The sequence below is a fragment of the Chanodichthys erythropterus genome, chromosome 12 (assembly GCF_024489055.1).
Source record: "Chanodichthys erythropterus isolate Z2021 chromosome 12, ASM2448905v1, whole genome shotgun sequence".
In the NCBI taxonomy this organism is placed as follows: Eukaryota; Metazoa; Chordata; class Actinopteri; order Cypriniformes; family Xenocyprididae; genus Chanodichthys; species Chanodichthys erythropterus.
The window spans coordinates 26,450,355-26,475,593 of record NC_090232.1 but is presented as its reverse complement, the minus strand read 5'-3'; the positions used below and the strand labels follow the sequence as shown (position 1 = coordinate 26,475,593).

At 38.7% G+C, this 25,239-nt stretch overlaps 1 protein-coding gene across 1 annotated transcript in view; it reads right to left on the bottom strand.

The window, feature by feature from the left end:
• vps8 (VPS8 subunit of CORVET complex) overlaps nucleotides 1-25,239 on the bottom strand; it is a 142,663-nt gene that overhangs the window by 91,367 nt on the left and 26,057 nt on the right. Inside the window, exon 20 of the mRNA XM_067404337.1 lies at nucleotides 22,038-22,084. Coding sequence (XP_067260438.1) covers nucleotides 22,038-22,084 — 47 coding nt within the window. The remainder of the gene's footprint in view (nucleotides 1-22,037; nucleotides 22,085-25,239) is intronic.

The following is a 25,239-nucleotide window of genomic DNA, read 5'->3' as shown; positions in this document are numbered from 1 at the left end:
GAGACATTTTCTTGCACAACCTTGCATCCTTCTATGTGTGTGTCAATTACAATAACAATGTCCAAGATAATGTAAATGAGGAATCTTTTAAAAATCTAGCTCAAAAACAACATCTAACGTAAATATATGCCAAGTTCTTAAATATAATATATGAATTCAATACGGTACATTTTTAGGAGGGAAAAAATACAATTTTTAACAAATATTCCATATGTGAGTGACATAAAATCCCAGGGTTACTCTTTTTAGCATGAACAACAATATGGGTCTTTTCATAAATACGCCAAAATTGTCTTTGATATACATTTCTAAGTGACTTAAAGGGAGAAATTCTGTCTTCATTTACTCACCCTCCTGTCATTCCAAACCTGTAAGACTTTCCTTCATCTTCAGAACACAAATCAAGATAATTTTGATGAAATCCAAGAGCTCTCTGACTCCCCAAAGACAGTAATTTAATTACCAATGAATTCATCAAAAATATCTTGATTTGTGTTCCGCAAGGGTTTGGAATGACATGAGGGTGAGCGTGGGCGACATTTGACTCTCGAGGTGGGGGGGGCAAGATTTTTTTTTTTTTTTTTACCTGCATCAGCAAATTATTTGCAGAAATTTTAAGCAAACAAGTTTAAGTATGCTTGTTGTTTATTTACTCATTTATTTAATAATTCACTTAATTTTATTATCACGGGAAATGAAGTGGAAGATATGAGAATCAGTGTCCATCATTTTGCGAGCAACTGGTGATAAAGAAAAATGCCACATCGCAATATTGAAAATATTTCCATTTTAAACAATGAAGGCGAACCAGTGGATATCAGGCAAACAATGTGCAAACTTTGCGTGAGAGTTATGCGGGTGAAGAAGTCTCACACAATTAGGTATCGATATCGATAAGTATTTCGTGTTAAAGTGCGTCATTTATGCGGTTATGCGCTATGATACGAGTCTTTCCGTGCTCATGTATGGCGGGCCGGAAGGTCCAAAAATATGGCTACCGACTTGTCGCGGGAATTCACTATACAATTGCCAGTAGCCACTGAGTTTACCACTGATAGGCCGGCGGTGCATCTGTATCACTCTCCTCACGCAGCGAACGACTCACTTTCCTCACACAGCTGACCACTGACTCTCCTCAGCCGGCGACTCACTTTCCTCACGCAGCCGACGAATCACTTTCCTCACGCAGCCGACGAATCACTTTCCTCACGCAGCCGGCGACTCACTTTCCTCACGCAGCCGACGAATCACTTTCCTCACGCAGCCGACGAATCACTTTCCTCACGCAGCCGGCGACTCACTTTCCTCACGCAGCCGACGAATCACTTTCCTCACGCAGCCGGCGACTCACTTTCCTCACGCAGCCGGCGACTCACTTTCCTCACGCAGCCGGCGACTCACTTTCCTCACGCAGCCGGCGACTCACTTTCCTCACGCAGCCGACGAATCACTTTCCTCACGCAGCCGACGAATCACTTTCCTCTCGCAGCCGGCGACTCACTTTCCTCACGCAGCCAACGAATCACTTTCCTCACGCAGCCAACGAATCACTTTCCTCACGCAGCCGGCGACTCACTTTCCTCACGCAGCCAACGAATCACTTTCCTCACGCAGCCGGCGACTCACTTTCCTCACGCAGCATTAACTCTCCTCACGTTTCTTTTCAAATACTGTGATGGTGCAATAACTAACTACATCTAGTAAAATTGATCATTTTTGTGTTGTAAATGTAATTTATTCTGAAGCAATATTCCCATCAGTGTTCTGTAAACTGTTACTGTTAAGATGTAAACTGTTAATCATCAGATTTGTATATGCCCCCTTAAAGGGATAGGTCAATCAAAAATAAAAATTCTGTCATCATTGACTTACCTTCTAGTTGTTCCGAACCTGTATGAGTTTCTTTCTTCTGTTGAACTAAAAATATATTTTGAATGTCAGTAAACAAACAGCTGACTGTAGAGAGTGACTTTCATGGTAGGAAAAAAAAAATATGGAAGTCACTGGCTACCATCAACTGGTTACTGACATTCTTCAAAATATCATCCTTTTTCTTTCTTCTGTTGAACTAAACTCATATAGGTTTGGAACAAACTAGAGTGTAAGTCAATGATGACAGAATTATCATTATCATTATTATCAGCATCAATTATCACAGGTTTAACGATCCCTTGAAATTGATTGTCATGGCTTTTTTTTTTTTTTTTACCTTTATAAAAAGGTACTTTTCCCCTAACCTTGGCTATCAATCTCATGTTAATTAGAATAACTCACTCTAGGGCTTTTACCATTATTTTTTTCCACGGCAGAGGAAACAAAATCTGCATCAGAAGTGGCATTTAGATGCATGTATAAAATTGAATATGAATGTGCAAAACAAGCATGAAAAACACCGTTTAACAACTTTACAATAAAGATCTATAAAGCTTTTGTGGATTTTACAAATTATCTTTAATATACAATATTCTGAAAAAGTGACATTTCCCTTTTTGCAAAGGTCAAATTTTGATAAAATATATAACTTTAACTAAAGATACATTTTTTTATTTGCAGCTGTCATGCTTAAACACTGCAATTTTGAAATGTCAAAAATCTGCAGAACCATTGTTTTTGTAACCATCACATTAGACTCAGTGAAACAGTCACTGTTTAGGGGCCCAAGCAGTATAGCTGTTGGTGCCTTGTTTAAAATGTTATTTGTAGTGAATGCTATTTTGAATGGTGTTATCAAATAAGGAATCTGTTGTAAGCTGATTTAAAAAACAAAACAAAAAAACAAACAAACATGAAAGTAGCGTATACCATAAGCCAGTGTTTCCCAAACTTTTTTTCTGGGGACCCACATTTTAAAGGTGCCCACGAACGTTTTTTCACAAGATGTAATATAAGTCTAAGGTGTCTCCTGAATGTGTCTGTGAAGTTTCAGCTCAAAATACCCCATAGAATTTTTTTAATTAATTTTTTTAACTGCCTATTTTGGGGCACCATTAACTATGCACTGATTTCACTCGACGCCGCCCCTTTAAGACGCGAGCTTCCTGCCACACGAGCTGTCAACTATATTACAGCGCATTTACAAAGTTCACACAGTTAATATAACCCTCAAATGGATCTTTACAAGATGTTCGTCATGCATGCTGTATGCATGCTTCGAATTATGTGAGTAAAGTATTTATTTTGATGTTAAAAGTTTAATTCTGAGTGAATCTGAGGCTGGGCTCCGTGGCTAACGGCTAATCCTACACTGCTGGAGAGATTTATAAAGAATGAAGTTGTGTTTATACATTATACAGACTGCAAGTGTTTAAAAAAATGAAAATAACGACAGTCTTGTCTCCGTGAATACAGTAAGAAACGATGGTAACTTTAACCACATTTAACAGTACATTATCAACATGCTAACGAAACATTTAGAAAGACAGTTTACAAATATCACTAAAAATATCATGATATCATGGATCATGTCAGTTATTATTGCTCCATCTGCCATTTTTCGCTGTTATTCTTGCTTACCTAGTCTGATGATTCGGCTGTGTGCAGATCCAGACGTTAACTGGCTGCGCTTGTGTAATGCCTTTGATAATTGTTGGGAAAGTGGGCTGGCATTATGCAAATATTGGGGCGTACACCCCGACTGTTACGTAACAGTCGGTGTTATGTTGAGATTCGCCTGTTCTTCGGAGGTCGTTTAAACAAATGAGATTTATATAAGAAGGAGGAAACAATGGAGTTTGAGACTCACTGTATGTCTTTTCCATGAAATGAACTCTTGTTATTTAACTATGCCAGGGTAAATTAAATTTTTGAGTCAAGGGCACCTTTAAATTCGATAAATTCTTGTGACCAAATAAACATTAGGCCCATATAGTTCATATATCACAAAGAGAATTTATGCATTAACAAAATATGTATGACCATTTTTAAGGTCAGTTAAGCTTCCACTTAACTATTTAAAAGAGATACAGATATTTGACAAAGCCCAATTATTTTTTATTTTGTTGACAAAAAGTAAAATGCAGAGGTGAAATGAGAAAGGAAGAGTTGACAGGGCATCTCATTGTTTTCATATTCTCATCATTACAGTGTCAAGCTGGCCTCCCTCGGGGACGGTATTTTGGCTGTTGGCAGTGTTAGCCTGGTCTTTAGCTGTTTTTTTCTTCTTAATTAGCTAAGCATCCATTTTTATGGCTGGTTGCCGAGTGCAGAGCGCAGCTAAAGAACAAAAAAATAAATAAATAAACAGAAGAAAACGATGAGCTCCCTCGTGCGGCTAATTCTTGAACTACACATATAGCGGGCGAGAGCCGTGAGGGAACGGCGCGAGGCCGGTGGCGCGAGTGTTAATGAGCTTCACCTGGGAGGCGCACCGGCCTTGAGTCCCTCACGGAGGAGCTCCGGGAGCATAAAAGGAGGAGCGACTACAGTGAAGGATGAGAGAGGACCAGGCCTGGACTTAACGTTATGTTTTATTATGTTTGTGTGGCAAACTTTGCAAAAAGGGAAATGTCACTTTTTCAGAATATTGTATATATTGTATAAAGATAATTTGTAAAATCCACAAAAGCTTTATAGATCTTTATTGTAAAGTTGTTAAACGGTGTTTTTCATGCTTGTTTTGCATAGCCATATTTTTGGACCTTCTGGCCCGCCATACTCATGGGCAAAGGAGTATCTTTGAAAGGCTTGCACGCTAACCGGGCAAAGGAGTTATTTTGAAAGGCTCACATGCTCACCAGGCAAAGAAGTATCTTTGAAAGGCTCACGCACTCACCGGGCAAAGGAGTATATTTGAAAGGCTCACGCACTCACCGGGCAAAGGAGTATCTTTGAAAGGCTCACGCACTCACCAGGCAAAGGAGTATCTTTGAAAGGCTCACGCACTCACCGGGCAAAGGAGTATCTTTGAAAGGCTCACGCACTCACCGGGCAAAGGAGTATCTTTGAAAGGCTCACGCACTCACCGGGCAAAGGAGTATATTTGAAAGGCTCACGCACTCACCGGGCAAAGGAGTATATTTGAAAGGCTCACGCACTCACCGGGCAAAGGAGTATCTTTGAAAGGCTCACGCACTCACCGGGCAAAGGAGTATCTTTGAAAGGCTCACGCACTCACCGGGCAAAGGAGTATCTTTGAAAGGCTCACGCACTCACCGGGCAAAGAAGTATCTTTGAAAGGCTCACGCACTCACCGGGCAAAGGAGTATATTTGAAAGGCTCACGCACTCACCGGGCAAAGGAGTATATTTGAAAGGCTCACGCACTCACCGGGCAAAGGAGTATCTTTGAAAGGCTCACGCACTCACCGGGCAAAGGAGTATCTTTGAAAGGCTCACGCACTCACCGGGCAAAGGAGTATCTTTGAAAGGCTCACGCACTCACCGGGCAAAGGAGTATCTTTGAAAGGCTCACGCACTCACCTGGCAAAGGAGTATCTTTGAAAGGCTCACGCACTCACCGGGCAAAGGAGTATCTTTGAAAGGCTCACGCACTCACCGGGCAAAGGAGTATCTTTGAAAGGCTCACGCACTCACCGGGCAAAGGAGTATCTTTGAAAGGCTCACGCACTCACCGGGCAAAGGAGTATCTTTGAAAGGCTCACGCACTCACCGGGCAAAGGAGTATCTTTGAAAGGCTCACGCACTCACCGGGCAAAGGAGTATCTTTGAAAGGCTCACGCACTCACCGGGCAAAGGAGTATCTTTGAAAGGCTCACGCACTCACCGGGCAAAGGAGTATCTTTGAAAGGCTCACGCACTCACCGGGCAAAGGAGTATCTTTGAAAGGCTCACGCACTCACCGGGCAAAGGAGTATCTTTGAAAGGCTCACGCACTCACCGGGCAAAGGAGTATATTTGAAAGGCTCACGCACTCACCGGGCAAAGGAGTATATTTGAAAGGCTCACGCACTCACCAAGCAAAGGAGTATCTTTGAAAGGCTCACGCACTCACCGGGCAAAGGAGTATCTTTGAAAGGCTCACGCACTCACCGGGCAAAGAAGTATCTTTGAAAGGCTCACGCACTCACCGGGCAAAGGAGTATCTTTGAAAGGCTCACGCACTCACCGGGCAAAGGAGTATATTTGAAAGGCTCACGCACTCACCGGGCAAAGAAGTATCTTTGAAAGGCTCACGCACTCACCGGGCAAAGGAGTATCTTTGAAAGGCTCACGCACTCACCGGGCAAAGGAGTATATTTGAAAGGCTCACGCACTCACCGGGCAAAGAAGTATCTTTGAAAGGCTCACGCACTCACCGGGCAAAGGAGTATCTTTGAAAGGCTCACGCACTCACCGGGCAAAGAAGTATCTTTGAAAGGCTCACGCACTCACCGGGCAAAGGAGTATCTTTGAAAGGCTCACGCACTCACCGGGCAAAGGAGTATATTTGAAAGGCTCACGCACTCACCGGGCAAAGGAGTATCTTTGAAAGGCTCACGCACTCACCAGGCAAAGGAGTATCTTTGAAAGGCTCACGCACTCACCGGGCAAAGGAGTATATTTGAAAGGCTCACGCACTCACCGGGCAAAGGAGTATATTTGAAAGGCTCACGCACTCACCGGGCAAAGGAGTATATTTGAAAGGCTCACGCACTCACCAAGCAAAGGAGTATCTTTGAAAGGCTCACGCACTCACCGGGCAAAGGAGTATATTTGAAAGGCTCACGCACTCACCGGGCAAAGGAGTATATTTGAAAGGCTCACGCACTCACCGGGCAAAGAAGTATCTTTGAAAGGCTCACGCACTCACTGGGCAAAGGAGTATCTTTGAAAGGCTCACGCACTCACCGGGCAAAGGAGTATCTTTGAAAGGCTCACGCACTCACCGGGCAAAGAAGTATCTTTGAAAGGCTCACGCACTCACCAGGCAAAGGAGTATCTTTGAAAGGCTCACGCACTCACCGGGCAAAGAAGTATCTTTGAAAGGCTCACGCACTCACCGGGCAAAGGAGTATCTTTGAAAGGCTCACGCACTCACCGGGCAAAGGAGTATCTTTGAAAGGCTCACGCACTCACTGGGCAAAGGAGTATCTTTGAAAGGCTCACGCACTCACCGGGCAAAGGAGTATCTTTGAAAGGCTCACGCGCTCACCGGGCAAAGGAGTATCTTTGAAAGGCTCACGCGCTCACCGGGCAAAGGAGTATCTTTGAAAGGCTCACGCACTCACCGGGCAAAGGAGTATCTTTGAAAGGCTCACGCGCTCACCGGGCAAAGGAGCATCTTTGAAAGGCTCACGCGCTCACCGGGCAAAGGAGCATCTTTGAAAGGCTCACACGCTCACCAGGCAAAGGAGTATCTTTGAAAGGCTCATGCGCTCACAGGGCAAAGGAGCATCTTTGAAAGGCTTGCGTGCTTACCGGGCAAAGGATGATCTTTGAAAGGCTCATGCGCTCACCGGGCAAAGGAGTATATTTGAAAGGCTCACGCGCTCACCGGGCAAAGGAGCATCTTTGAAAGGCTCACACGCTCACCAGGCAAAGGAGTATCTTTGAAAGGCTCACGCGCTCACCGGGCAAAGGAGCATCTTTGAAAGGCTTGCGTGCTTACCGGGCAAAGGATGATCTTTGAAAGGCTCATGCGCTCACCGGACAAAGGAGTATCTTTGAAAGGCTCACGCGCTCACCGGGCAAAGGAGTATCTTTGAAAGGCTTGCGCGCTCTCCGGGGAAAGAGTATATTTGAAAGGCTCACGCGCTCAGGGGAAAAAAAAAAAAAAAAAGAGTATATTTGAAAGTCTCGTGCGCTCATGGGCAAAGGAGTATTTTTGAAAGTCTCGCACGCTCGGGGCAAAGGAGTATCTTTGAAAGTCCCGCGCGCTCTGGGCAAAGGAGTATCTTTGAAAGGCCGGCACGCTGATGGGCAAATGTATCTCATGGGCAAATGCCTCATGGGCGACATTAGGGGGGGGATTAGTGGGAATTTGGATCTGGCAGTCATATTCAAATAAGAAATATAAGAAAATTAAGAAATTATAATACTAGGGGTGACCCTGAATAGTCGACGATTTGAAGCTTTGATAGGAGGAGCCTGATTCGACTACCAATCGCACAGTCGAATCTTCGCAGAGGTGTTATGAAACGAGATATGGGGGCGCTCAATCTCTGATTTTACATAGACCGGTTTTCTCCCAATAGGTTAATATACAGCCTATTATGAAAATGTGAAAAGACAGAAGCTTGTAATAAATATTTTTAATGTGCGTGAATAAATCTAACCAAACCTGTGACAGATTTAAGTTTCACTTCCATGATCTGTGACCGGCAGAGGAGCATCTTGGCGGCAGGGATTAAATCTTTAACAATGTCTGGGATAAGAAAATCTAAAGTGAAGAAATTTGTGAAAGATGATCCAAAAAACGTAAGATGCAAGTTGTGCCAACAGCTCGTGCCAACAGCTCATGTCCTACCGCTCAACAACGACAAACACTGTGGCGCGCTTCTGCCAGCCAACGTTAACGAGCTGACTGTAGCACACTATTTGAAAAGACCCAAAGTGACAGGCAGATTTGTGTGAAAGACTGGATTTTTCTCTCTCAATCAGGTAGGGTACAAGTGATTTCAAAACATTTCAGTCGGTTCTAATTTGATTTTGGAATGCTGTGAATGTTTAGCTAAAAAGACGTTTATTGTCTCTGCAGTTAAAAAGACAAAGTTGACAATTCTGGCTATACTTTCATTATTTTAATCATTTATTTAACTTTAAATTTATTTATTGATCACTCTGGTTTATCTAATTTTACTATTGGTGGCTTAATGTGTTGAACATACGTTCCCCTGCACTTCAGGCATTTTGCACTTGTGACTTATTATTATTTTTATTTATTAGAATGGTATATTCTGTTCTAATTCAATTCTGTAAATTAATTTTAGATTTTTTCGGTGCATCAATATTGCGCTGTTTTTATTCATTTGCTTCTATATCTTTGTGTGGTGTTCTGTACATTGTGGCTGTGAATGTTTATCCACATTGCCTTTCATTTCATTAAAAGATAAAAAGTCATTGTCAGTTTCATCTATCACTTGACAGGCAGTTTGGTCGCTTTATTAGAAAGTTGTTTCTCTGTGTTGTGTGTGAGAGAAAATAAAAAGTCGTCTTAAGCCGCAGGTATAGGCCTTACTTCATTTTCTGCATCCCGCTCTATCTCGTGAACAGCTGTGAAAGTCACAGCGGAAAGAGTTTGTGCGCACTATCTAGTGGACAGCTATTTTTCAAGCTTTTTTTTGAAGCTATACGTTTTTGTGACTATGGTGAAAACTCACCACAGTTTGTATGCATGAAGGGTGTGTGACTAATGGAATTTACAGTATCTCACAGAAGTGAGTATACCCCTCAAATTTTTGTAAATATTTTATTATATCTTTTCATGTGACAACACTGAAGAGCCTGTCTGTGCTCAGACCATATGCTGCACAATGCATCAAATTGGTCTGCATGGCTCTTCTAAAGATCTTCTAAAGATGATACACAAGAAAGCCTGCAAACAGTTTCGCTGAAGACAAGCAGACTAAGGACATGGATTACTGGAACCATGTCCTGTGGTCTGATGAGACCAAGATAAATTTATTTTGTTCAGATGGTGTCAAGCGTGTGTGGCGGCAACCAGGTGAGGAGTACAAAGACAAGTGTGTCTTGCTTACAGTCAAGCATGGTGGTGGGAGTGTCATGGTCTGACTGACTTACTCCACAAAAGTTTCGATGACATTTTCTTTTAGGGGCCGTTCACATATCGCGTCTTTTCCACGCGCAAGACAGTTATTTCAAATGTAGCAGTGTGGCAGGCACACACTCATAATGGAAGCGACGCGGTTGCAACATACATGCGCTGTGTTTTCCAGGTGCATCAAGATGAAAACATCTCAACTTTTCAGAATGCAGCAAGTGAGGTCATTTTACAAGAACCAACCAATCAGCTTCAGCCTTTCTGTAACAAAACATCGAAATCTCAGCCAAACAGCTGATCATAGCTGTACATCTTTATATCCATAAATATATCTAGTAGTAAAGCTAATGCAAGGGCTAGAAATCAAGTTATCCTTTGCTGAAACTTCCTATTTTTTTGTTTAAAACAAGCACAATTATCTGCCAATGGGTATTTAAAGATATGTAAATACTAAGTAAGAAAAGCATTTTTTGCAGTGTATTGCTGCTGTTCCATAAGCACCACATTCTGGTGGAGAGTGAATTTGCATGTTTTGTTTGTTTGTTTGTTTGTTTGTTTGTTTGTTTGTTTGTTTGTTTGTTTGTTTGTTTGTTTGTTTGTTTGTTTGTTTGTTTGTTTGTTTGTTTGTTTGTTTGTTTTGTTTTTTGGGGGGGGTTGTATTATTTAGTTTGTTTGTTTGTCCTCAGGGTTTCCTATATGTATTGGGGGGGGGCCTCATTGACAAAAGTTTGGGAACCAATGCATTAAGGCACTTTAAGGGTGGGTTGCACTAAGGATTCTTTAGCCTGGTGTCGGTTAACCCACCTATGCTGCTTGATCAGCCCTTTAACGGTCTTTCTGCAGAGTTAATCTGTGTTTAAAATTAAGTGGCGCAACACAACTTGATTTAAAATAAAACCCAGATCAACAAATCCTTGATTAGTGTTAAAGGGATAGTTCACCCAAAAATGAAAATTTGATGTTTATCTGCTTACCCCCAGTGCATCCAAGATGTAGGTGACATTTTTTCTTCAGTCGAACGCAAATTATTTTTAACTGCAACCGCTGCCGTCTGTCAGTCAAATAATAGCAGTAGATGGGAACTTCAACTATAACAGTAAATAAAACTTGCTTAGACAAATCAAAATTAAACCCTGCGGCTCGTGACGACACATTAATGTCCTAAGACAGGAAACGATCGGTTTGTTTCTCGCACAAACCGATCGTTTCGTGTCTTAGGACATCAATGTGCCGTCACGAGCCGCAGGGTTTAATTTGGATTTGTCTATTGAAGTTTTTTCGACTCTTATTGTTCAAGTTCCAAATCACTGCTATTATTTGACTGACAGACGGCAGCGGTTGCAGTTAAAAATCATAATTTGCGTTCGACTGAAGAAAAAAAAGTCATCTACATCTTGGATGCCCTAGGGGTAAGCAGATAAACATCAAATTTTCATTTTTGGGTGAACTATCCCTTTAAAGGGCCAATCTCAGTTTCTGCCAATCTCATGTTAATCTTAAGTACCTATTAAATAGTATAGCATCCTTCATATCGCCAAAAAATCTTTAGTTTTATCACATTTATAAAAGATACATATGCTGTACTAAGTCTTTCCGAAAACAGCAGAGTGCCTGGAGGCGTGTCGTTGTAAGCGGAGATAGAGTGACGAGCTGTCACGAGCACGCGCAGCTTTTGTGTAGAGATCGATTGCAAGCTATCAATGTCAGCTAAACAAATATATTTAAACATGCAATAGACCATCGAATTATCCATGGAAAACTTTTGAATCACTATAATGAATATATTTATACTTTGGCCATGTTTAGCATGAGAATCCAACTTAGTGTAAATAAATCAGAATGCATGAAATAGCATTATGCTCCCTTTAAACTTTGCTTAATTTAATCTTCATTGGTACAACGCACCCTCGTGTTTTTCATGTTTTATAAAAAAAAAAATTATCCCGCTATTATTAGTGATTGAAATCACTGCAGGTGCTGGATCACAGGTGCCCAAAACTTGCATCTTGTTTACATATTTTTGTTTTTAAGATTGACAGGCTTTTGCTGCAGGTACATGGCTGTTTTGCCCTCCAGGGCTCCACGACAGTCACGTGACTGAAAACTATCAATACAGTAGTTTCCTATACCTGACGGATAACGCTAAATGCTGCTTACAGCTATATTTGCTTATATATTATTTTCAGATGGATTACCGTGGAGTGTCTGGCCATGTACAACACAATAACAAGGAATGACAAGAGTGTATGATGATAACAAGAGAGGAGAGGCAGAGAAGAGTGGAGGTTGAAAGCGTAAGGCTGGTCTGATAAAGGCAGCTGACCTTTACTAGCACTGATAATACAACAAGAAACACAATTGCATAGGGTGGGAAATTGGCCTGTGACAAGGACAGAAAACAATGATCTGATAATGTGAGGAGAAAAACAAGGAGCATTTTGTCTTCCGCTCGACTGACATTTCCACAAAAGCTGATGAAGTGAAGGAACAATAACGATATCAGTAATACAGGAGATGGCAGATGGCAATAATGCAGGAGGATTCAGCATTCCCCTGATTGTGTAAAAATGTGTACAATCTAATTTTAATGTTCTTAACATAATTGAAGAAGTATTGTCATCTGCGTTGTATTAAGGGTTATATCACAGCTGATCTGGGAACAGGTTGTTTGGGCCATGTGGATTTGCCTGAATAATAAAGTTAAAGTAGAATAGAATACACTAAACTTTTGCCCATTTCAGTCTAAAAGAAGTTGACATTAATTGCTAAGGGTGGGTTCACACTTGTTATGTTTGGTTCGATTAAAACGAACCCTGGTGCGATTGCTGTGTTAGTGCATTTCATTTGAACGTGTGAATGCTGCCATCCGAATACATTAATTTTTTTGAGCAGTGTATTTCAATCGAACTGCACCAGAGTTTGTTTGGAAGTGGACCGAGACCCATATTTTCAGCAGTAATTTAAGGAACACTTTGAAAACACATCAGATATCAATGGGGAAAAATATCATGGTGGATATCTATACTGATATGGACTGGGTAATGTGTTAGGAAGGATGCCACATCGTTTGATGGAAATTAAAATTATCAACCTAGAGAGGACTGAATTCAAAGACACCCCGAAAATCAAAGTGAAAAAAATTATGCTGCAGGCTAGTCCATTTTGCTGAAATTTCATTGCAGCAACTCAAAATGGTACTCAGTAGTTTGTATGGCCCCCACGTGCTTGCATGCATGCCTGACAACGTTGGGGCATCCTCCTAATGAGATGACGGATGGTGTCCTGGGGTATTTCCATCCAGATCTGGACCAGGGTATCACTGAGCTCCTGGACGTTCTGAGCTGCAACCTGGCGGTGTCGGATGGACAGAAGCATAATCTCCCAGAGGTGTTCTATTGGATTTAGATCAGGCGAGCTAATTGATTCCTTCGTCCTCCAGGAACTGCCTGCATACTCTCACCACATGAGGCCGGGCATTGTCGGGCACCAGGCCACCCTCATGAAGTCTGTTTCTGATTGTTTGGTCAGAGACATTCACACACACCAGTGGCCTGCTGGAGGTAATTCTGTAGGGCTCTGGCAGTGCTCATCCTGTTCCTCCTTGCACAAAGGAGCAGATACCGGTCCTGCTGATGAGTTGAAGACCTTCTACGGCCTTGTCCAGCTCTCCTAGAGTAACTGCCTGTATCCTGGAATCTCGTCCATGCTCTTGAGACTGTGCTGGGAGACACAGCAAAACTTCTGGCAATAGCACGTATTGATGTGCAATCCTGGAGGAGTTGGACTGCTTGTGCAATCTCTGTAGGGTCCAGGCATCGCCACATGTTACCAGTAGTGACACTGACCCTAGCCAAATACAAAACTAGTGAAAAACACTCAGAAATGGTGAGTAGGGAAAAAAATGTCAGTGGCCTCCACATGTAAAACCATTCCTGTTTTGGGGGTCATCTCATTGTTGCCCATCTAGTGCACCTGTTGTTAATTTAATTAACATTAAAGCAGCTGAAACTGATTAACAACCCCCTCTGCTACTTAACTGACCAGATCAATATCCCAGGAGTTTAACTGACTTGATTCTATTCTCTGATGAAAAAAAGTGTTCCTTTACATGTCTTTGGTCTGTGTTGCATTCATACACTGCTCAAAAAAATTAAATGAAACAAAAACAGGAAGATGAGACCCTAAAAAGGACAGAATCCTCACGCATATCGGTTTTTCTCGTCATAGTTGTGAGTTTGCACATCACAGGCATCAGACACGCATCTCCACGCAGCAGACTGTTTGTGTGTGTGTTTGAGGGATTCCTGTCGCTGTTTTGTTCCCAGCTGGTCAAAATACCATCACATGCAGGCTACGCACACATAACAAGCACATTTATCCCAGCACACAGCATTGTTTTAGATGTTCGGTAAGTTACATCTCAAAATAGGCAATATGTCACAAAATCAGGTTGTGAACGTATCCTTATGCCTTCAGTATCTTTTGGTTCAGTGATAAAATTGCCAATCTGAACACTATTCGGACAAGGACTAAATGTTTTTGTTGTTGTTTTTTGGTCCAGACCAAACAAACCGAATTACAAGTGTGAAAACACCCTGTCAGAGTCTGCAGTTTTTGGACTATTTTCAGACTATGATGCCATCCAGTCGGAAGACATTTTTTTTTTTTTTTTTTGTTCACGGAGCTGATTTTAGAATACATACTGTTCACATTTGTCACGCATCTCCTAGAAACAAGGCAAAAGTTTCCGTGTGAGTTTGTTGTGTTTAGAACGACTTGGCTAAGTATCTAACACTTCCAGACTTTTGTTTAGTTTATAATGCCTAGTTTTTCCTCGGTAACTAGTCAGTAGGTGTATAATGCCTAGTGTTTTAAAACCAATTAAGATTTTACATGTCAGGTAGTATATTCCAGGCTTGAACTGAACTTGAAACCTTAATAATAATAATAATAATAATAATAATATTACTGTTATTATTATTTTACTTAAATTACAGTAACAATTACAGTTAAATTAAAATATTTTCTAAATTAGCGGTATGTGTATTTGTTGTTAACTCTCTGTCTGTTTAACTTAGTAAGTTTTATCAAGCACACCTGCGGATCTCTGAAATACTTATATAGTTGAGGATGAGCACATGACAGATGCTTTGCAAGGTTTGAAGTATTGCCTTGTGAAGCAGCATGTCTTGTGGCACTGCTTGCAGACTGCTGCCAATAGGTCTGCAGTTTAACCCGTTTTCATTTCGCCTCTGAAAAGCAGTGCTGTAGAAGCAAAATATGCAGAGTTGAGGGGAGTAAGCGAATCTTTCACAATATCCACCATTTCTATCACTTATCTGCCTCACTGCACACTTTACATTTAAATTTACATTTGGCAGTCACTTTTATTCAAAGTGACTCAAAGTGCATTTCAAGTTATTCCAATTTTTTTTAATCACTTCATGCATTCCCTGGGAGTCACGATACGTCACAGTGACTGAAAATATCGAAAGTAATGAAAATGGAGCAATGCTGATATTGTACCGTTTGAAAATGTTTTGTGCCTTACACTGTGTCCTAACCAGACGCGATGCCACGACAAGCGATAAAAGGTATCTTTTCCATGTTAATCTGAGTTTTTGTCCTAACCAGCCGCAATGGCGACACGTGAATATTCTATTTTAGAAATGGTTTCTATTTCTCCGCGACATCACGGCTGGAACAGCAACACAAAGTATGGCAATGATAATATCAGGTACTGTTTATGTGCTTTATTTAATGTTAAAAGCATCTAATGTGAGTTTGAATATCATTCTGTGTTCCCAGCTTTTTAGCTGTAATGAAAACAACACTGGCTAAATCACCTCAGATCTTGAAAATAAATAAATGGGCACAAGATTGCCAAACTGTCAAGTCAGTGCGAACAAACAAGTGTATTCTATTACAAAGATTGGTTCAGTCACTCCGTATGTACTTTAAATAATATTTAAATTATATAATATTTATGAACTTTACTATGTACTTGCCCATTTCATTGTGTCTGCTGAGCCCTTGTCAAGAGAGCCCGCCCACACTCTCTTCTGATTGGCTGTTGTTTTTGATTGATTTTAAATCGCTTCTCATTTTCGCGTCACATCTAGTGTGGACAATCAAATTGCTCGTCGCTGGAATCGTATCGCATCGCGTCTGGTTGGGACATGGTGTTAGTATTTTTAGGTACTGGTATATCGCGCCAACCTAAAATGTGTCATAAAACCCCATATTATACCACAGATTTGAAAGATGCTAAAAAAGCTGCCGTGGAAAGGTGTAAAGCGGCGAGAAAAGACAGGATGCTTCTGATCCAGTTTTACTTCGCTCTGATTCACCATTGCACACACCAAAATGAACAATTATATTATGCGTGGTTTTGTAAGCTTACAGTACATTACACAAATACACACATATGCTTTGATATAATCTATAACTTAACATACAAATAAATGCACAGTTAAAGCAGGTCTCAGTGATAATGATTTTCATATTTTTATGTACATTGCATTTGTATGAAAGCTTTTTGAAAATCATTGAAAGAATTACATTTCCTCATGGGGATAATAAAAGTCACTACTACTACTATACATTGCATTTGTGTCTGAGACTCAGGGTCTATGGAAGATAATTTATGCCAGAAACTCACTTGTGATCCATGAACGTGTCTATCTAAAGGTGTGAAGTGTCTGTCATAGGAAAGCAACACATGCTGCTGTTATATCCTATGAGAAGACACTTCTCTCATGAATAATTATGAGACACAGATGAGTCATTGATGTAAAAGGATGAGAACCACTTTACAGCTCAAATAATACACAAGTTTTAACAGACTGCCATTGACAAGTTTTTTTTCTCTGTTATGTGGTAGGGAGCACCGATACGGATCTTCTGAAATCGTACAGCATCTCCAAAATTAAGCAAAGAAGATGATCTGGGTAAACCAGCATATAGAAGTGGTTTAGGCAACATGAGCCATCATGATCACTGAACATATTAAAACGATCTACTTGATCTATGTTTTGATTAGGGGAGGGATTCTTTAGTCACCTCACGATCCGATCCGAATCGGAGTCACAAACCGATTTCAAAATTCTGATAAAATAATGTTTTACAGTGTAGTTAATACATTTAATATACCAATACTCTTAGATTCTTGATCTACTTTTTTTCCTTATTAATAAATTAGGCTAAAGACCTGAAAATCTTAAAATCCTTTCCTTTACATATCCTTACATAAGTACTTAAGTACATTTTAAAATAATTACAAATTGAAAAAAAATTAATTAAAACAATTGTATGTTATGAATATTAAACTAATAACTTCAAAACATACAAGCAAGTAGCAAATAATAAAGGAGCAAAGAAACATATTACAAACAAAAACAAAGAGTTTTTGTATTTTAGTATTTAAGATCATCTGAACAATCTCCATTCAAGTACTGCTAATGATTTTTCTTCATCTTTACTGTTGTTTGATTGTTACTATGAGTCAGCAGGAGATCTAATAAGTTGCATTCAAGCACAGATCTCTTTTTAAATATAAGTGATGTGGTTTTTGTCCTGTCCGTTTAATCCCTGAATACATCCCGCCTGTGTTTACATTAATTTTGCATCATAAAAGTACATTAAACCACTTACACGGAAAACAGCCTTCTGTTATGCAGGTTCATATTTTAAGTTCATATTTTAAGTCCACTGCATTCCAAACCACATAAATGACGACTTAGTAGAGCATTTGTAAGGAAATTACCGACCGCGAAACCGCACGCTGCAAATGTAATTAGTTTATGGAAGGTTTGAATGGGATGTGTGTGTGAGGAATTTGAAACAAGCAGAATATGGGTGTTTCTAAAGCACATTAAGCGTCATCATGCATTTGGTTAAAAAACTAAGCTCAGGATCCAGAATTGTTGGAGAGAGAATTGCGATGCATCGATGGATCGATTTTTTTCTCCCACCCCTAGTTTTGATCATCGTTCTGAATCCAATCTGGGCAAAACCTTTGACAAAACACTTTTTTTTTAAGCAGAGGCTCTGTTCTTTTATTTTGATATATTGAATGTTTACATGTTCATACAACAAAATATTGTGGGGTCATTCTTTTTTTTAATATGATCAAAAATGCTGGTGCTGACTGGCAAATAAAAATAAATAATATACTAGCAGGGAAAGAGTTAACAATAATTAAGCTTGAAATGTGCAGTGTTTCTCTCACCAAGTGAGTGAGGAATATAAAACCTGGATTGAATTTGGAGTTGAGACTTTTAACGGAGAGGGAAACTGCTGTTGCTGCACTCCACTAACATACTCTGGGGCAAAGCTTTAGGACACTGGTCCTGGATCAGAGGGGAGATGAGGTTATCTGCTGACACTGACTAACACTGACATACTTCTAGAGAGAGAACAGATGGAGATGATAATCAGTATGAGAGAGAGAGAGAGAGAGAGAGATGTGCAGGGCAGTAATGAGATGTCTGAAAGTTTGGCCCAAGGATATTGTGATGCCAGTTTATCTTTGTGTGTTTATGGATGTGCATGTGCTCATGTGTGTACTATTCCAAGGTCTTCACAAGCCACAGGGAATTAAATCTATAAGACTGGAAGAGCAGGCAGAACAGAACATATTTATGAATTATGTGCCATTTACAGAGATCTTCTGAATATACAAATGGGTCATTGAGGAAAAACCAGCATGTTGCCTTTTGTCTCTCTCTCTCTCTGTGTGTGTGTGTGTGTGTGTGTGGTGTGACATCAGGACAAAAATTTGTATAATGACATGGATATGACATAGGTATTACAAGGAGAGGGTGACTTATGTCCCCATTTTTCAAAAGGCTTATAAATCATACAGAATGAGGTGTTTTTTTTTTTTTTTATTTAATTATTTAATTTTTATTTTATTTAATTCATTGCTGTAATCTAAGATCATACAGTTGTTTTAACTTTTAGAATTACAAAATAAATTGTACACTGTAAAAAACAATAAGTAAAATGTACTTAATTTTTCTTTCGAAAGTTTTTGCACGCATATTTTTTAAGTACATTTCAAATACGGAATTAAGTAACTCTACTTAACTAAGATAAATAAATTTATCTTAGTTAAGTAGAGCTAAGTAAGTAAAGATAAGTAAAGTAAATAAAGATAAGTAAACTTCTTAAAGAAAATAAGTAATTTTAACTTGGCCAGTAAAAGGTTTAGTCATTTCTTTGTTGAAGTTTCTTTTGCAATACATTTTACTCAAACAATATAACACGGAATTAAACCATGCTTTAAAAGTGTATACTTTACTTAGAAACATCTAAGTAAATAATACACTACAATAGATATATCTTCATATTAGAAGTAACGCAGCACCTGAACGCAGAGACCTCAGTACTTGGTACACAATACACAATGACAGTAACAATCGATGGACCGTTTTGAGTGTGAATGTGACATTTTGAGTAGAAAATGAACTTCAAATATCACAAAATAGCAAGTTACTAAACATAACCACAAAAGCAATGATAAAACAGTGTAATAACAGTGAAAAATCGGCCTCATTAATTATTCAAAGCCCAGTGCATGATGGGAACACCAGTATCAGAAAAGTTGAGTAGGTTTACTTAATTTTATAATGTTGATATTTACGCTTTAAAAGGTACAATATGTAGAAATTTTTTCCACTAGAGGTTGCTAGAAGCCTATTCAAAACAAAGACGTAGCTTGATGATACCAAGTTTTAGAGCGGAATCTTGGGACATGTGGTCTCGATCTCAATGGACGGTGCAAAAGAATAGGGATTGGAGTCGGGAAGAAGTCATGTTCATGAATGCGATTATTAATGTTACTGTAGTATGAAGCAGAGCAGGAGCGAGTGTTGTGGGAGCTGAATGAGGCCGCTGGACCGATTGCGCAACACACGCCGCGAGCAGTGGAACTTTTATTATGCCACAGTCGCCGGCGCCGCTTCCGCTTTTCCAGTCATGAGTATGAGGTAACAGTAACACAGCTCTGTTTATCATATTAGATACATTTGAGAGTGTTGAAAATTATGTTATAACGTTACTCTGTGCGTTCGCTCAGTGGCTGTTGTGAGACACTGTTGCACACTGCAGTAAGATTTTAGAATATCATATTAAATATTGGATGGCTTGTGTTGATAAATGGCATGCAATTCATTTTAAAACATATTGTATGATGGAGAAAATTCTGTATTACTGTTACTAAAAATAAAGCTGCATCTGATTATGCTATGTTAGCTACTTGACAAAATAGTGTTTTTCTCAGGCATGGTAAAGCATGGTACTCGCAAAAAAAAAAAAAAAATCAAGAAAATTGATTTAAACAATAAGACTAAATGTGTTGAGCTATATAACAACAATTAGTTTTCTGTCTATAAATATATCAAAACAGTTGTTCCCTTGTCTATTAAAATGTGTAATATATTTTATGTTTTCATGGTTTCTACAAAATAAAACCAGAAACCGAGGACAACGCGGGTATGACGCAATTGACAGGTGACTCCTCACACGTCCCGGAGCCTTGGTTAAAATTGCAAATTTCTCACAAATAGTTGGAAACATTTGGGATGTTATAAGTACTGAAGTGAACAAAATATGTAACACTGGCCTAGTGGTTTTGGGATATTTTACTGCAAAAATATTACATATTGGACCTTTAATTTCTACAAGCTTAAATTGAGTACTAATATAGAATTTACTTAGTTTTTTTTTTTTTTTTAATTCTTGCCTTAGCTAACTTTTCATGTAAAAATTACATTTGTTTTTTCTGTAGTATTTACTTCACCATATTTTTTTTTTTTTTTTTTTTTTTTTTTTTTACAGTAAACCAATACTCTTAGAATAAGTTAATTAAAAAATGTTTGAAATGAGAATAAACATTTTAGCCTATATTGGGAGAGGGGCCTTTGAATATTGTGTTGGACAAAAGGGGGGCCTTTGAGTAAAAATGTCAGAGAACTGCTGCTGTAGATGCTAAGTGCATCTCTTAGTACAACTCGCAGGACCTCAACAGGTTTTCAACAAATAACTAACTCAAAACTAACTGTCCTGAAACTGCCTCATTCTTAAAAACCATAAATCTATGCAAGAAAAAAAAATGTGCCAAAAATTAAATATTCACTTAGTTATCACCAAAGGTGGCTCTATTTTGTAGATCATTAAACTGTTATGCTGCCTCAGAAATCTGTCTGAAATCAGTTTTGTGAGGTACCTTCGTTTGCAAACGCTGCCTGCAAAGTCATTGCCTGAACAAGTCAGCTAAGATTTCAGATGCAGTCGGGGAGTTTGAGTGCTTTAGGCAGGTTAACTGAGTTAAGATCTGCTCTTCAACACACTTCTTCCTCAAATTAATAAGCTCTACTACAGTAGGTAATGTGTGTGAGTGTAAACAAAAACATATACTATGCCTTAACAAGACTTGAGACACTCTCCCACCTGTTAATCACAAACACAAACACATACATGCACATACAAACACTCACCCTCTTCAGATTGTCATTAACACTCCCACACACACACACACACAAAGCAGAATACATCGGACAGTGACAAAACAGAAGAGGTATAGGACAACACAGGAAACTGTACAAGAGTAGAAACTCTACACTTAAAAGCGTAAAAATTACACAGCATTTGTGCCATAATGTTGTTTACCAGAAGGAAAAAAAAAAAGTTAAAAGAAAAAGAAAATCAGTTAAAAGAAAAAACAGGGAACAGCTGTTGTAACAACTGAATAAAATACTTGTTTCAAAAAGGAACAACTAAAATCTCTTTTAAATAAATGCTATTCTTTTGAACTTTCTATTCAAAGAATCGTTAAACAATGGTTTCCAGATATATATTAATCAGCAAAATGGTTTTTAAAACTGAGAATAATCAGAAATGTTACTTGAGCACCTAATCATTGTATTAGAATGACTTCTGAAGGATCATGTGACACTGAAGTAATGGCTACTGAATAAAACAGCTTTGCCAATAAATTACATTTTATAATATATTAAAAAGGAAAATGGTAATTTAAATTGTAATATTTCACAATAATTGTAATATTACAGTTTTTTTGTTTTACGGGGGGACTGAAATGATTTTCAGTGGTAATTGATGTCATGCCACAGTTGTTGTCCACAAAGCTCAAGTTGTATTGAAACCAGAACTTATAATTAATGCTTCAGGCTTGTTTTGCAAACTCATGCTTCTCAGAAAAGAACAAGCTCAGAGACTACTGTGTCCAGAGTGCACACAAATTATAACACCATTCTATAATAACTGTTAACTGTCCTCACATCAATGTATCAATGTAAAGCTGCTTTGACACAATCTGCATTGTAAAAAGCGCTATATAAATAAAGGAGGTGACTCACGTCCTCTGTAGAAGGAGACAATAATCCACCATAACAGGAACCATGTCCTGCAGAGGAGAGGAAAGAAAGAACAAGCAAGAGCAAGAAAAGATGGAGTGTTGAGGTTTGAAGGAAAAGAAGAAGATAAGAGAGAGATAATTAATTAAATCAGATGCATACTATAATAAACTGTATAAATAAATATATTTACATCAGGGTTGTCAAAGTGAACTAGAGAATGAGAACGAAATCTGTGTGTGCAGAACTTAGCAGAAAGCTTCACAGATTTCCACAGAACTGAAACACCCATCATTCACAAAGTAAACTGAATTTTATATTAGCTATCCATGAGAGAGGAGTATTATCAGCTCAGCCTACAACATTTTATTATGTTTTAATACATTCCACAGAATTCTGCAATTCTTCCCAATAAACAAAGACTGTTAAAAAAGTCTGTGCCTAGACTTAATCTGACATGGAACTAGCGCTTGGCGTTATGATGATATGAAGTGTCTATCGTTAAAGAGGAAGGCTATTCCAAAGTCAATCCAATACTTGACAGGGTATTAAAATGTGTGATAAAATGTGGTCATATTTGCGCTATCCTTTGAGCAGTCTAGCAGCTGTGTTTTGTAACAGCTGCAGACGAGAAATGGAAGCCTGAGAAAATCCTTGTGGATAAAAAGGGCTCAAATTTACAAAGGCGGCAAAGTTGAAAAAACGTGACTTGACAACATTAGTGGATATGTTTGTCAAACTTTAAACTGCAGTCAGATAGTATGCCCAAATTCCTGACACGCTGTGTATTATATGGGGTGAGAAAGCAGAGATCAAAAACACTTTTCCCGTGAGGCCAAACATAATGATTTTAGAGTTCTTTTCATGTAGATAAAAAAAAAGAAAAAAAAGAAAGAAAAAAAAAGGCATTACTTAAGTTCATTCAAGCAATCTAACTGTGGCATAAGACAGTATTGTTATGATGGAAGATAGATTTTGGTGTTGCAGGCATTTAAATGAAAAGAAGCCTTATGTACCAAAAATAAAGGTGGGGGAGGGGGGAGGGGCATATAAGGGAAAACAACACCGGTCCAAGAATTGATCCCTGTGGAACACCACAACCAAGAGGCATGTTAGAAAATGAGTGATGCCCCAAACAAACAGTAAACCAACTATTTAAACAGGGTGAAACCACTGTAATACATTACCACAAACACAAAGATGTAAAGCTTTAAAACCTTTTTGAAAAACTTAATTGATAGAATTATCTGACAAGAAAGACTTTAACTGTAACTAGACAGTACAACTTACTCTGTTAACTTTAAAATCAAAGGCAGGTTTGAAATTGGCCAAAAATTGGAAAGAGATGTAGGATAAAGATTATTATTATTATTAAGATAGAGTGTCACCACAGCATGTTTGAGACAGACAGGAACAATGCTGGTATGCAATTATTTTTTGATTACTGATAACAGACCAGCACCAACCACATCATAATTTGTTTGAGGAAACGAGGAGGAATAATATCCTGTGGGCATAATGTGGGCTTAAGGTGATTAACAACTTCCTTACAGGCGCTCAAATACAGTGGCTCAAACACAGACCATGTAGAGGACTATAAAGTAACATCAGGCAGAGTATACCCAGTATGAGGCATCTGATATCTTACAGAAAAACTTCCCAAAACTTTGCAAACGGATACAGAAGGCTCAGGGTGATGTTTAACAGAAGGATTTAGCACAAGTCAATGGTGGAAAAAATAACATTTTATGACTATGAACAGGTTTCTGACTATTTTTAGTGATCAGTTCAGAAAGGCATTTACAGCTGCCCTAGTAAGATAATTTCTCATAATTTCATATGAAATCTGCAGTTTATCCCTTTTCCACTTGAACTCAGCACGTCTAGCAGCCTGTCTGAGAGATTGTGTCATTATGCCAGAGAACTGGCACCAACTTATGATTATTAAGCTTCAATACAGCAATGGTGTTCAGAATAGAGGCATAGGTAGAGTTGAAATAACTGTTCGTCAACATCCAAGTTCTGTACAGTACATTCTTCATTTCTAAAGAATCCCATACTTCATGGGAAAAACCATGAAGCAAACCATGGATTGATTTCTAAGAGCTTGACCGGAGTACGGCACAGAGAAAAATACAGGCATATAATCATTGCTGATCTTAATGTCCATAAGTTAAGTATGGCCCTGTAAATGCACTGGGCCAGATACCACTGAACCAAGTCAATTGACTCACTAAGATTTAAAAACTCCATGGAAAAAGTTTTAGAGATGCAACACAGACATGAATGTTACCGGTAACAAGAACGCAAAGCAGAGTGTCTGTTACACCTCGGGTGTGTATTATTTTCTGAATTTTGAGGTTCAAACTAATGACACCATAATTGTCTCAGTTTTTATGCATTAATATTTGGACTGGGTAATATGGCTACAGAAAAACTTACAATATACACATTATACACATTGATGATTATGTGTTTTCTCTAAAATATATTAAAAGAACTGTTGTATAATAGCCAATATTGCCAAGTAGATTTAAATGTAAATACAAGGAGTAAAATAGTCCAACTAAAATCATGGCATGTTTTTCTATTATATATCAGGGAAATTGTGCCTCTTTTTTTGCCTTACATTTTAAGAGACAAGAAATGGTAGAAGAGGAGAGAGGGGAACAGGATTTGAAAAGAACCTCAAGCTAGGACTCAAACTGCATTTGTCAGAGGGCTGACCTATTATAAAAAATAACTAGCGATATTTACTTAGATTTTCTATTTTACAAAAATATTTTTAATATATGATGCCACACAGTTATTCTGTAAACATTTTTTAGTGATGATGCAAACAGATTACAGAATTCCGAGTTTTGAACCAACGCACTGAATACCGAAACAATGCGTTTCAGACAACTCTTTCACTACTGAAGTTTAAATCAGAGATGTAATAAAAAATATATATATATATATCTCTGTCTTAAAGGCATAGATCATCCAAAACTCATTTACTCATTTTTGGTTGAACTATCCCTTTAACGCTCTCATGAATGCAAGTCAGGAGGCCAGGAAGGATTGTGAAGCAACTCTAATAACATGCACTGTTGTCCAAATAAAACATCCACATTAAAATAATTATTTCACATTTCTTAGTTTTATATCAGCAACATATCATTTTGAATATATTTGGAATGTCCCAATTACTATAGAATCATAG